The following is a 15,489-nucleotide window of genomic DNA, read 5'->3' on the forward strand; positions in this document are numbered from 1 at the left end:
CAATTTTACATGAAGGGTGGTCTTCTATATCCTAGATGTTAATAAATATTTTAAAACTTCACCCTCTAGGAAGCATTTATTCCTCCACTATTGCTCGACGTACAATATACAAATTTCACAGGTTGATCACCTTTGCAATCAATCAGTCAATACTGATCTGCATTTAGGGCAGTCGCCCAGGTGGCAGATTCCCTATCTATTGTTTTCCTAGCCTTTTCTTAAATGATTTCAAAGAAATTGGAAATTTATTGAACATCTCCCTTGGTAAGTTATTCCAGTCTCTAACTCCCCTTCCTATAAATGAATATTTGCCCCAGATGTTAAATAAGATATGATTTGAAACATTCTAGTTCTTCTGTATGGGGTTTCAAATGACTGTTGGATCAGAAAATAAACAGACAAACAATTCTTTATGTCTGAAATATAACTCCTAAGTTTTCTGTCTATTAGAAGACAAAATATAACACTTGAAACACTAGAACATACTGTAATAACACACTTATTAGCAAATGAATGTGACGTTTTGTTCTACAAGAACATTCCCAGATTCTATCAAATTACTTTCAACCTTGCGTATATATTTACAATATTGTTTACATTAAATAAACTTGTCAATGATTGTGAATTGGTGATATGAACAAATGAGACAAATTGTTAATTTTTCTATAGGAACATTCTCAGATTCTATCAACTCACTTTCAACCATGTGAATATAGGTACGATATAGTGTATTGTGGCATAATCACACAATTAGCTTTACCTCTCAAGTATAATTATTTGGAAATATTATTCATTCACCAGGCTCCATTTTGTTATCTCTTATTTATTATTTTAGACAGCCTTCCTTTCAGAGAGGAAGTAAATTTGATCATCTATGTCAAATGTACTCAATTCTGTACTCAGTTGTATTTATATTAGAACTGGTTAGTAGCCGACAGGCACTATCTGCTCTTAGTATAATGACCCGAAGTGGTTAGTTCACTTATCCTAATGACCATAGTGGGCCTTCCTTTCTAAAAGGAACTTCACAATATAGTGTTATCTAAAATAAACAGATCATTAGGGCAGGCCAAAGGCTGGAAACTCTCCGTTGTAAAAGTATATAAGCTTAAGGAAATGTATATGGTTTGTCAGTGCACCACCGTCATAATATCTGCTATGTACTTGTAGCTGTGCGCTGGAGGAGTTCTCTTCACATCCTTAATAAATCCATCTACTTTAAAACTTTAACTCTACGACTTCATATTTAAAGCTTCTGCACGTGTCTGAAGAACTGCGACTATGTTAGGTAGCCTACACTGGGCAGCTTAAATAATCTATCTTCTATAAGACTTCACGTTTAACATCTTCTTTGAACTCGAGTTAAGGCTGTGGTCCGAACCCAAGTACCCATTTTCGGAAACAGTATCAGAATCGATAACGTGTCATGGTTTGCTGCGTGACGTAATTAACTTGTTGCAGTGGCTTGGATTAAAAAAGATTTCTACGAAAAGAACTTGGTTAAATAAGCAGTCACAACTTTCAAAAGTTTACGACGATCTACATCGAGGTGTCTGGTCGTCATCCCTTCACTGGTCCTATCCACCTGAGAGACCGGGATATATTTTCTTCTAACTGGAGGCTGACACAGCTTTTGGCTTCGAGAAGGTCCGAAATTCTCATCGAGTAACAGTTGCGGTCCTCAAGGGGACACTGATCACCCCAGCAAGCCTGCAGTTATCGTTCTTCACGGTGGTATTAGTCTTCATTGGCAGCTCCGAGGAGCGACCTTTCTCCCTTATAGCTTTCTAAGTAAGTCCTCAGCATTGTTGTATCTGGCATTGTATTAGAAGTTATAACATGTTGAAGAACAGCAAATAGTAGTAACATTAATATGCCTGATGATTTGGTAGGAAGTTCAGCTCTCATAGCGGACAAACAAGCAATTCAATATAGAATAGTCTCTGTCGATACGGCAGTCAAATTATTGAAAATCTCCTTCTGTGGAAATCCAAATGAATTACATGAATTTATTAACGTAGAAAATGCCTATACTATTCTGAATCCTAGGGACCACTCAACTTTCTTAAAATTTGTGTTAGGCCATATCACTGGAGATGCAAAAACTGTGCTAAATTTTTGCTCTGTTCCAGAGGAATTTAAAACTTTGGAAACTACGTACATACATACATTATCATTATAGACCGTTATGCCTTTCAGCGTTCAGTCTACAAGCCTCTGTGAATTTATTAAACATCACCACAATCCTCTATTAGCAACTAGTGCTGTGGCCTCATTTAGTTCTATACCTTTTATCTTTAAATCGTTAGAAACAGAGTCTAACTCTCTTACCCTCCATAACAGAGTCCATTATTCTCCTAGGTAACTATCCTCTTCCATTCGCCTCACATGACCCCACCACCGAAGGCGGTTTATGCGTACAGCTTCATTCATCAAGTTCATTCCTAACTTAGCCTTTATCTCTTCATTCCAAGGACCCTCCTGCCACCTGTTTGTACCACCAATCATTCTCGCTACTTTCATGTCTGTTACTGCTAACTTATGAATAAGATATCCTGAGTCCACCCAGCTTTCGCTCCCATAAAACAAAGTTGGTGTGAAAACAGACCACTGTACGGAATACTGTTGATCGCATCTGTGAGCTCGCTGCATTGGCTTTACTACACCTTGATTCACTCTCACTTGATATATTACCATCCTGGGAGAACACACAACCTAAATACTTGAAATTATCTACCTGTTCGAGCTTTGTATCACCAATCTGACATTAATTTCTGTTGAATTTCTTACCTACTGACGTCAATTTAGTATTCAAAAGGCTAATTTTCATACTATACTCATTGCACCTATTTTCAAGTTCTAAGATATTAGACTGCATGCTTTCAGCACAATCTGCCATTAAGACCAAGTTGTCAGCATAGGCCAGACTGCTTACTACATTTCCACCTGACTGAATCCTACCGGCGAGTTGACCGTGCGATTAGGAGTGCGCAGCTGTGAGCTTGCATCCGGGAGATAGTGGGTTCAAACCCTACTGTCGGCAGCCCTGAAGATGGTTTTCCGTGGTTTCCCATTTTCACACCAGGCAAATGCTGGGGCTGTACCTTAATTCAGGCCACGGCCGCTTTCTTCCCATTCCTAGGCCTTTCCTATCCCGTCGTCGCCATAAGACCTATCTGTGTCGGTGCGACGTAAAGCAACTAGCAAAAAAAAAACTGTATCCCTCCCTGCCACTTTATACCTTTCAGCAGATGATCCATGTAATATACGAACAGCAAAGGTGAATGATTGCAGCCTTGTCTAACCCCTGTAATTACCCTGAACCAAGAACTCATTCTACCACCAATTCTCACTGAAGCCGTATTGTCAACATAAATGCCTTTGATTGATTTTAATAATCTACCTTTAATTCCATAGTCACCCAGTATGGCAAACATCTTTTCGCCCAGTACCCTGTCATATGCTTCCTCTAGATCTACAAAACATAAATGCAACTGTCTATTCGTCTCGTAGCATTTTTCAATTACCTCGTGCGTACTGAAAATCTGATCCTGACAGCCCCTCTGTGGTCTGAAACCACACTGGTTTTCATCCAACTTCTTCTCAACCACTGATCGCACTCTCTCTTCCAAGATGCCAGCGAGTACTTTGCCTGGTTTACTAATCATTGAGATACCTCGATAGTTGTTGCAATCCCTCCTGTTCCCTTGCTTATAGATAGGTGCAGTTACTGCTTTTGTCCAATTTGAAGGTGCCTTACCAACACTCCATGCTAATCTTACTACTCCATGAAGCCATTTCATCCCTTCCTTCCAAGTATACTTCACAATTTCAGGTGTAATTTCATCTCTTCCTGCTGCTTTATGACAATGGAGTTTATTTACCATCCTCTCCACTTCCTCGAGCATAATTTCACCAACATTAGTTTCCTCCTCCCCATGAGCTTGGCTGTTTGCAACACCACCAGTAAGATTTCCTTTTACGTTGAGATGATGTTCAAAATATTCCCTCCACATCTCCAGTGATTCCCTCTATTATGAGTTCACCTGAATTACCCAAAACATTGTTCATTTCCTTTTTTCCTCCCTTCCTAAGATTCTTTATTACTGTCCAGAACGGTTTCACTGCTGCTTGACATAGCCTTTCCGGGTTATTACCAAAATCTTCCCACAACTTCTTTTTGGATTCAACAACTATTTGTTTTGCTCTGCTTCCTTCATCTACGTATAATTCCCTGTCTGCATCGGCCTTTGTTTGGAGCCATTTCTGATAAGCCTTCTTTTTACGTTTACAAACTGCTCTCACTTCTTTATTCCACCAAGATGTTCATTTTTTCCCAGCTTTACACACAGTTGTTCCTAAGCATTCCCTTGCTGCTTATACTTCAGCATCCGTGTATGCCACCCATTATCTTTCTATGTCCTGATCCTGCTTACTGTCTACTGTTCGAAACTTCTCACTAATCATATCCATGTGCTTCTGTCTACTTTTCTCGTGTTGGAGATTTTTTACTCTTATTTGTTTGCAGATAGATTTCACTTTGTCTGTCCTAGGCCTGGAGATACTTAGTTCACTACAGATCAGATAGTGGTCTGTATCACCGAAAAATCTCCCAAAATCCTGTACATTCCTAACAGACTTCCTGAATTCAAAGTCGGTTAAGATATAGTCTATTATGGATCTGGTACCCCTAGCCTCCCATGTTTAGCGGTGAGTAGCCTTATGCTTGAAGAATTTATTCATAACTGCTAAACCCATACTAGCACACAAGTCCAGCAAACGCTTCCCATTCCCATTAGCTTCCATATTTTCCCCACATTTACCAATCACTCTTTCGTATCCTTCAGTTCTATCTTTGGAAACTATTAAAGATAAATTAGAGTTAAATTATTCTGTTCAAAGAACTGTTGTTTTTTATGCAAATAAACTATTTACGAGTAAACAACACCACACAGAAAATGTTACTTAGTGGGGAAATATAATTGAAAAAATTACTATATAATTAAACAAAGTTCCTACTAGGCAAATGATAACTTAGCCTAATGAAATGCAGGATGGAGTCAATAAAATAATTTCTTTATTGAGTAAGTGTTGTTTTATATAGGGAATTATTGACCAGTCCGCAACGACCATTACGAAAATTAAATTGGAACATATGTTTGAGACAATTGATTGAAATAGCAGTTAAAGAGGGGAGCGCTTTGAAATCTAGAGATCATTTTAGGGCATATAATGGAAACTGTAAGAAAAATAGCTTTCTGGAGAGCAACGTAAGGGCCCCAATGCAGTATATACGAAATGGAGGTGGCACTAGTACCTCTTCTGTGCAGGCAAGACGTGAACCAGGAGTTAACACGACTGCAAGGATTACTTGCTATCGATGTCAGAAAACTAGTCATGTTGCGAAGGAATACAGAGGCAGACTTCTGTGTGTAATATGTAATAATAGTGAACATGTAACCAAAGATTGCCGTAGTACTAGCAAGCAGAGAAACTAGCAGCTGGACTGCCTGAGCGACCCAGTTAGTCCGAATCAAGAAATTAGTAGGCGTTGCAGCAAAGAAAACTTACATGTATTAAACCTAGAAAATAATGAAATAAATAATCCATATGTAGTATATGCGTTAAATGACAATTTCACAGATAGTTAACTAGAAACATTAATTGACACAAGATCACAGGTATCTCTAGTTGAGGCCGGGCTGAGTGGCTCAGACGGTTAAGGCGCTGGCCTTCTAACCCCAACTTCGCAGGTTCGATCCTGGCTCAGTCCGGTGGTATTTGAAGGTGCTCAAATACGACAGCCCCGTGTCGGTAGATTTACTGGCACGTTAAAGAACTCCTGCGTAACTAAATTCCGGCACCTGGGCGTCTCCGAAGACCTTAAAAAGTAGTTAGTGGGACGTAAAACAAATAACATTACTTATTATTCTCTAGTTGAGGAGAGTATAAGATATATAAGAATAAAACCTGTAAATATATCTTTTCAAAGTATAACTGGAGAAGTATTTCCAGTAAGAGGTGTGGTTAATTTGTGTATTAATGATTTAATTAATGAAAGAGAAGTGCCATTATATGTTAAGAAATTGCCACATAATATTGACATGCTATTAGGACCGGACTGCTTAGAAATTCATAAAAGTGAAATAAGAATTCCATGGTAAAAGGATTTTGTAAAATTACAAGCTTTTAGTGAGACAGTAGTTCAGGTTCCAACATTAGAACAGGGAACACGACACCACCAAAAAAAAATTATTGGAGAAAATGTAATTTGTGCAGACAGTATAGTTCAGTGTGATAAAGGTAAATTTTTTTTTTAATAGTCAATTGTAACGAAGGAAAAACTTTGATAGAAAAAGCACCAGAACTAACAACCATTACCGGTCGAGTTGGCTGTGCAGTTAGGAGCGTGCAGCTGTGAGCTTGTATCCAGGAGATAGTGGGTTCGAACCCTACTGTTGGCAGCCCTGAAGATGGTTTTCCATGGTTTCCCATTTTCACACCAGTCAAATGCTGGGGCTGTACCTTAATTAAGTTTACGGCTGCTTCCTTCCCACTCCTAGCCCTTTCGTATTCCATCGTCACCGTAAGACCTCTCTGTGTCAGTGTGACGTAAAGCAAATATATAATTAAAAAAACCATTAGCTGAAAGAAAATATTTCTGTAATGTACGTAAAAGATAGAAAGAATATTTTTTTTTGCTATTTGCTTTACGTCGGTCCGACACAGATAGGTCTTATGGCGACGATGGGACAGGAAAGGCCTAGGACTGGGAAGGAAGCGGCTGTGGCCTTAATTAAGGTACAGCCCAAGCATTTGCCTGGTGTGAAAATGGGAAACCACGGAAAACCATCTTCAGGGCTGCTGACAGTGGGGTTCGAACCCACTATCTCCCGATTACTGGATACTGGCCGCGCTTAAGTGACTGCTGCTATCGAGCTCGGTAATATCCATTTATGTGAAGCGCTGGTTTCGGCAAATGTGCCATGGATTGTGCTAACCATAGCTTGCACCGTCCGAGATGCTCTTCGCATTCTTTGGCCAAGAGAAAAACAGGATGGCAAGTTTTTACATCTTTTGAGTGATAGTGCGGCATATATGATCAAAGCTGGTGAAGTATTGAAGAGTTTCTTCCCTAACATGCTGCATGTAACTTGCATAGTCCATGGCTTAAACTGATTGGCTGAAGAGGTTAGAAATAATTTTGCATGAGTAAACAGTATTGGTGTTTCTTAAACCTCCTAGCCGCATTCTCACATTCAAGGAAATGTTGCCTCAAACTCCTCTTCCTCCCAAACCTATCATCACTCGTTGGGGGGACATGGCTCAGTGCAGCCGTATACTATGCCAATCACATTGAAGACATTAAAAATGTTATAAATTCTTTTGATGTCGATGATGCACTCTGCATAGCGAAGGCTAAAACAGCTCTCGCGTGCAAGAACGCTTCGTTAGGGCACAATTTGCTGATCTTCCTGCAGCTATTGAGCGTGTTGAGTCGGCATCGTTGCCATTAAAAGATTCAATAGACGTTGTGGATTGCATTTCGAAGAAGGAAATACCAGGACCAGTGGGTGAAGCCTATTCACTGGAGCTCACCAAAATTCTACAGTGGAACCCTGGATTTTCAACAATGAACAGTGTGTCTGCAATATTTCAGGGAGGAGAAATTACTGACGAGGTACCATGAGGACCGAGAGCTATTTCTTCAATGTAGCTTGCCCCAATGACTTCTTGTTGTGTGGAGCGTACATTTTCCCGCTTTGCCCCAATGACTTCTTGTTGTGTGGAGCGTACATTTTCCCGCTATAAGAATATTTTGAGAGATAACAGAAAAAGTTTTACTCTGAAAAATCTGGAAATGTATTTAGTTGTACAATGTAACAGCAAGTGAAAACTGTGTTCTGTGCTTCTGAAAATGTTTCTTGATGCATTGGAACTAACAAAATTTTAACCGTCATGAACCATTTATTGTATTTGCGCATAAATATTCTTTGTTATTTTTAATTTCAGTTGGTATGATGCGTTTGAAATGCTTTCATTAAACCATTCTGTCCCATATTAAGAGAATATTTTGAAATGAGTGGTGTAGTTTTGTACTAGAGAAGCGTGAAGGTTACAATAAAGTACAAAAAAGTTTGAATGAATAGTATAACTTTAGTAATGATTGAAATGATCATTAAAAACTATTTCAGGAGGATAAAAAACTTAAAAAACTATTTTGAGCTATTAAAAAAACTAAAACATGGTTTTTAAGAACCAAAAAATCCGGGCCCTAATAATAAGAATATTAACGGTTAGCATTTCAGTCACCTAGGTTCAGCATGTGTCCTGTTGTTTAGTAGGCACTAAGTCCTCCATGGGTACTGATAACTTGTTCCATGCATGATGGCATTGACGCGTAGAAGGCGCGAATAGCGTTTTGGGATATAGCCATCCATGCTGCATTCACCTGGTTCCACAGTTCATCGTTGGTGGTTGGCATTGTGTCACAGAGCTGCACCAGTCGTTTCACCATATCCCACACATTTTCGATTGGCAACAAGTTTGGTGATTGGGCGGGCCAGGGCAACAGTCTGACATTATTTGATAATAAGAAGGCACGTGTTTGTGCAGCAACATGTGGTCGTGCATTGTCCTGCTGAAATATGGCATCTGGAGTGTCATGCAGAAAGGGTATGGCTATGGGTCACAGGATGTCATTCATGTAGATCAAACTGGTCACAGTGCCCTGGACATGCACCAACTGTGATTTGTGGTTGTACCCAATAGCACCCCACACCATAAGGCCTTGAGTTGGCGCTGTATATTGTGTGTGAATGCAGTCACTGAGATGCCTCTCCCTCTGTCTGCAGCGAACTAAAATGCAGCCATCATTTTCAAACAAACAAACCTGGATTTGTCCAAAAACATTGTGCTGCCATTGCAGTCTAGCATGTTTTATGCACATTAGTCAAAGGTAGGCAGGGAAGTGGATGATGCGCCGGTAACCCAGACCATAAATAACGGCGATGGACTGTCACTCCTGATAGTGTACAATGTGTTACACTGTTCTACTGTTACACCAGAGCCGAGGAGGATACAGATCTGTCCTGCAATGCTATTTGGATGAGATGTCTGTCTTCTCAGGACGTGGTCTGGGTGGTACGGATAGACCCATCTCATCGTGTTCTACAGCCTTCTGTGAACCATTCTGTACACACCTGTTGCACTGCCGACACTCTTCGACCCACACGAGCAGCAATTTCCTGGATGGATTCATCACGTTCTCTCATGCCAATAATGCACCCTCTTTCAAACTCAGTCATTTAACGGTGTGGTACTTGTATACGTCTGTGAGGCATCCTGCATATCTGCTCAAGTCACACTGATCCATTACATTCGGTGTATAGCATCCACGAGAGCCGCAGGCTCATTTTACCAGTCGGTGGTGGTGAACCAAGATATTGATGTGGACCTTGAACCTGAGGGCAGACATGGTTCAAATGGTAATCATTTCTTGAGAACATACTACTGCACATGTCCTGTGAATCTGAACTTCCTATCTCTAGTCTTTCAAGGTTTTCTGTTTCTTATGAACATGAGTGTAGTTCTACTAAAGTCATTTATATAAATGCAAATGACGTAACGGAAAATTAAAGAAAAACTAGCCTGTCCATTAAAAACTCATGAGACAAACCCTAAATAGTTTTAAAATACAATTTTAATTATGATGATGATAATAATAATAATAATAATAGTATTTAATAGTATTAATAATAACAATGAAAATGGTAGCGTAATTTGAATGAACTCAAGTGTCAAGTAACAAATTGTGACGTCACATATATAGTCCAAGCAAAACTAAATTTCCACAGCGGATTTAATAATAATAATAATAATTCAAAACTGCAAATACTGTTCCAAAGGAGTTGAAGTAAGCAAAAAATGATATAACAGAAAATTACCAGTATAGTATAGGCAGCCCATTAAATGCTCATTATGAACCCCTGCATAGTTTACAAAACAATTTTAATACTGTTATTATAACAACAACAGTAACAACAAAAAGAACAAGGGGCGCACTAAAAATATAGCACCTAAAAGTAAAGTACAGCATTTCATTCAGGTGTGCATGGCATGGCGGAGTGTTAACGGACTCACCAGCCAGCTGGACTCACACCTAGAACAGATTTGCAGTGATGAAATAACTTGTGTTCTGTGGTAGAGCAAAAAAAGTAAGGATTTCTTTAAGATAAATTTCAAATTTTTAAGGATTTATATATAAATGTTTATACATTTCTAAATAATTTTGAGTGTGATTTGATAGAATCTGATAATGTTCTTTAAAGAACAAAACATGTCATTCTTCTTTAATTAAGTTGTTTCTTTAACAAGTATAATTCTGTTATATGTTTTCTTTTTCAGGTAGTTTATCAAATTATTTATTCAAAATCAGTTTCAGCAGACTGAAGAACCTAGCAGTTATAAGTCATGTTGGATTAGTGTAAATGTAAAATGCAATTTCATAACTATTTATAAAATGCTTATTATTGTTTGAGTAATTTTAGAGGATTATTTATATTTTCAGTAATGCGATTAACTAGACCAACTCTATGCAGTCCACTTGTCGTCACTAGTGACTCGAAAGACCTCCCTGGCAATCTGTTTAACAATGACCTTAAGAATGATGTGACGTCTGTATCTGGTGTGGAGACTTTAAATGCAGGCCAGTTCCTTCTACTTCCACAGAGTTTTGGGTAAGTTCATCATTGTCCTATTATGGTTATTTATTATTATTACTGGGTTTTTTTTTGTGTTATCATTGTTGTTGCTTATAAAATGCCTATATTAGTGCGCCACAGCAAAAGGTATGATGAAGTATTAAAAAAAGTGGATAAATTAATACATTAAATGCTGCAGGTTTGTCCATCATACATGAGCAAATTGGAATGGTCAGGGATTGAAACCAACTTACAAGGAAACTGTTTGGTTGGACCAGACAGATTTCAATGAAACTTGAATGAATGATCTATTAACTAAACCTGAATTTAATGCCGATAATCTCTCTCTCTCTCTCTCTCTCTCTCTCTCTCTCTCTCTCTCTCTCTCTCTCTCTCTCTCTCTAACCCTTCGTAAGGGTGTAGTGGCATCATGCGACCATCCTTTTGGTGATCTTTCTCCAGGAGTCCCTGCTTTGGGCATGGTGACTTGCTTGCTGTAAGCTCGTCCTGGTCAAGTTCTTGATCTGGTCCATCCATCGTAACGGAGCTCGGCCTTTGACTTTTCCCTCTGTGATAAGTATTTCCATTGTCTTCTGGCAATATGACCAAAATATCTGAGTTGTTTTTGGTTGATAAGGGTCGACAGTCTTGTTCTTATGCCGAGCTGTTGCAGGATCGATGCATTAGTACGGTGTGCTGTCCATGGTATTCGTAGTAACCTCCTATAGCACCACATTTCTAGAGAGCATCAATCCTGTTGCGTTCCGCCGTCTTCATCGTCCAAGTTTCTGCTGCATTGGTCGCGATAGGGAAGATCAGAGTTCGCAAGAGGGTGAGCTTTGTCTTGGAAGTGATGGAGGTGTCCTCCCAGATGCGAGTAAGTTTTGCTGTTGAATTTCTCGCAATCGCAATGCGCTTGCGGATTTCAGGTTCACAGTCTCCAGTATTTGCGACAATAGATCCTAGATACTCGAAGTGACTGACAACCTCATAATCTGCAATTCTTGTTATGGCAGGTCTGTTGTTATTAAAACGGTTTACAATCATCACTTTGGTCTTTTTATTGTTGATTTCAAGAACATATTCTCTGCTTCGCTCGTCTCACCTCCGCATGATGGCATCTAGTTCATCATCATCTGTTGCAATAATCAGTGTCATCTGCATATCTGAGATTGTTAATTTTCCTGCCCCCAACTGTGATGCCGTCACTCCAGTCCTCGAGAATTTCCCACATAATATACTCACTGTATACATTAAATAGGAGGGGGGAATGAATGCAGCCTTGTCGCACTTCAGCACAAGTAGAAAAGACATCTGAGAGGTCGCCATTAACTCTCACTATCGCAGTGTTCGAAGAGTACAGTTGTTGGATCAGGTACACTAAATGTCTCGGCGTCCCCATCTCAGTGAGTATAGCCCATAGCTTTGACCATTTTACCTTCTCGAAGGCTTTCTTATAGTCCACGAAGCACAGGAACATCTTGATATTATACTCCCTTGTCTTCTCTATGAGCTGCCGGATGTTTAGGATCTGCTCACGAGTTCCTTTGCCTGGAACAAACCCACAGAATCAACAGTAGTGTTGTAATTTATTTGTGTAAAAGTAGCTGGGCACTTCGAAGCAGTTCGCTGATGGTTATGTAGAATGACCTTGCATATGTTGTATACATGCCTTTGCTAGCAGGACGTAGTGTTTTCAGTGCACTATGTCTTCTGGTATGGGCTAAAACAGTATTGTTACTCTCATTGATCTGTCTCAGCTTTATCCTTGGCATTGACAAAATGAAAGTGACTGAGGTATGAGTGATGCTAGTAATGCCATTCCTTATGCAGCCAGTCCCTGGTATGAATGGTGTGAAAAGTTGCTCATAGGGTGAGTTGGTGCATGCATTTAAGTGGGCCTGGCAGATTGATATGTAATAGCAAATTCTGGCTCAGCGAGGAAAGCAACGGGAAACTACCTCGCTCCACATTTCCCTAGTATGCCTGTTCAGTGATGCCTAGGCCATCTATGACAGCTGATAGCAGAGCTGTTGAGGATCCAACCAGCCTTCAGGCTGAGGACTAAATATACATACATGTTGTATACATTGTTGGCTTTAACTCATTTCTGAGTAATTAACTCCTTCCAATAAATTCACTTGTGTCTGTGGATATACTTTCGATGGTTGAATAGACCTATTCTAGCATGGAATAAGCATCCACACAGACTGCACAGAATTCTTGGAGGCAGTCGTAGTTGTGCTGCATGGAGTTTTCATGCTTCTCTCCTGGCCTGTTCACATCTGCGTCGTTCGCCTTCAAACAGATTGATGTCGTAGGTACGATATCGTTAACTGACGTAAAACTTTCAATTAGTATGTTTAATATATTTTAATTATAGTTTATTTAATGCTAAATGATCTTTTATCAAGTGTTAAACATGACTCCTCTGTAAATATGTAGTATAAAATTGTATGACCTCAAATACGTATTGTTTAACCTAAAAATCTATATGGTCGAAAGCGATAGAAAATTCCATAATATTCGTATGTTAGACTTATTGTGCTATAATTTGGTGTATATGAATGGTTCTGGAAACTTACTGTAAGGTTTTATTATCCAGATACATGTAGAGACATTACGAATGTTGTAGATATTTCTATGTACATTTTTCAATATTCAAAGAACATTCGAGTACCCATTCGACTAGCTGGTCGATCGATGTTTCGAGTGTGTTTCATTAGAGTGTCGTAAGGACTCTTCCAGAAGTCGATCATTCTAGATGGTTGCTCGAGTAGTATAAATATCGAGCTGTCAGTCAATGAAGGCAGTTCTCAGTTCTAAGTTCGCAGATCTTGGTTCTTGGGACTCAGGCAAGTGATGGACTGGGAGTGACTGTTGGGCTCCGAGGTGTAGTCAGATCATTGGACTCGAGTGAGTGAGTGAGTGAGTGAGTGAGTGAGTGAGTGAGTGAGTGAGGCGGGGAATTCAAGAGAGAGTATGTTATAGTGCGCGCGTCAGTGTTGTTGATATCTGTGCTTGTCAGAATCGACTTCAGGGTACTCCGCTATTGAGTGTTGTATATAGTGTCATTTGCTACTGTGTATAGTTGTGTGTTGTGACGTACAGTGTAAATAAAGTAATTTATACAAGGAAGTGAACGTGTTCTCGTGTGATATTTATTTACGTCAAATAAAATCGCATCGTAGAACGATATTGACAGCAGCAGGGATGGTCCGGTGTCAAATTGTACGGCCTTGAGCAAGTATATCCCAGGTTTGTGAATCGAGACCTGTCATCTTCGTAGTATGCTTAAGCTGGTTCTTGTAGTGTTTCATGGGGGCTCCATGAGGTCTGGTGCCGGAACAAAATTCACCATACAGGATTTGGCTTGGAAATATGGTATCACTCATCTGACGGATATGGCAAATCCTTCTAAGCTGATGCCCAATGACGGACAATTCTATGCTGTTGGCATGCACTTTCTCAAGAACAACAATATTGGTGACATGGCCTTCCGTTTCGATCCTAATGATGTATCGAAGTTCATGTTTTTGGAAACGCTCAAGCTTTTTCAAGTCACGTTGGTAAAGGGTTCAAGTTTCACAACCACATAACTATTTTGTGATGACAGCAGCGTGGTACACCATGAGATTCGTCTTCACGATCAGGTCTTTATTCATGTACATCCAGTGTGATAGTCATCCAGATGCTGCATAGTCAGCACCAATTCTCTTATCCACATCTTGATCACAGTTACAGTGCACAGATAGGATACTACCCAAGTACGAAAAGTGATCTACCTGCTCCAATGAAGTATCTGAGATGGAGATATTGAAATGTGGAAGACCGAGCTCGATAGCTGCAGTCGCTTAAGTGCGGCCAGTATTCAGTAATTGGGAGATAGTGGGCTCGAATCCCACTGTCGGCAGCCCTGAAGATGGTTTTCTGTGGTTTCCCATTTTCACACCAGGCTGTACCTTAATTAAGGCCACGGCTGCTTCCTTCCCATTCCTAGGCCTTTCCCATCCCATCGTCGCCATAAGACATATCCTTGTCAGTGCGACGTAAAGCAAATAGCAAAAAAAAAAAAGAAAAAAAAAAGAAATGTGGAAGGCTAGTGTTGGTGAAGGTTGTGCCAGGACCTTGGTCTTTTGAAAGTTTAATGGTGAGAGCAAAATGATCATATGCACTCTTGTAGCAGTTAACTGATTCTCACTATTCCTATGGTGTGAGTGTAGGTGATGCAGCATCATCTGCATACGGCATTTTGGTTACCTTTGTAATGTGGGTGAGCCTCCGGGAGCGAAGCCTTGCCAAGTTGAAGAGCCCTCCATCGAAACGATACCTGGGTTGTTTGTAGCATGGCAGCCAAATATAATACAAATAGTGTTGGAACAAGCACACACCCATGTTTCAGTCCATGAGTAATAGGAAATTCATCCGAAATCCTATTCTGATTGCAAACCTGTCTGGTCTTGCCGTTATGGAGGGCCTGAACCAGATCAATAAAACTCGGAGGACAGCCAAAGTGTTTCAGTACTGCCCACATACCAGGTCTTGGAACAGAGTTAAGTGCCTTTTCCAGGTTATAAAAGACTAAGAAGTGAGAGGATTCTGTTGCTCTCTGCAATTTTCCTGAAGTTGTCTTGCACAGAAGATCAGATCAGTTATGCCTCTGGAAGTTCAATACCCACACTGGGACTCTGTGAGGACTCTCTAGAGATAACCTGGAGGCAGTTAAGCAGAATTCTTGTGAGTATTTTATCTACAATAAATATGTCTTTTCAGGAGAGTTTAATCG

At 39.9% G+C, this 15,489-nt stretch overlaps 1 protein-coding gene across 1 annotated transcript in view; it reads left to right on the plus strand.

The window, feature by feature from the left end:
* The window catches only part of LOC136864247 (trafficking protein particle complex subunit 13), a 249,419-nt gene that overhangs the window by 23,682 nt on the left and 210,248 nt on the right, over positions 1–15,489 (plus strand). The window contains exon 2 of the mRNA XM_067140988.2: positions 10,571–10,739. Coding sequence (XP_066997089.2) covers positions 10,571–10,739 — 169 coding nt within the window. The remainder of the gene's footprint in view (positions 1–10,570; positions 10,740–15,489) is intronic.

The sequence above is a fragment of the Anabrus simplex genome, chromosome 2 (assembly GCF_040414725.1).
Source record: "Anabrus simplex isolate iqAnaSimp1 chromosome 2, ASM4041472v1, whole genome shotgun sequence".
Classification (NCBI taxonomy): Eukaryota; Metazoa; Arthropoda; class Insecta; order Orthoptera; family Tettigoniidae; genus Anabrus; species Anabrus simplex.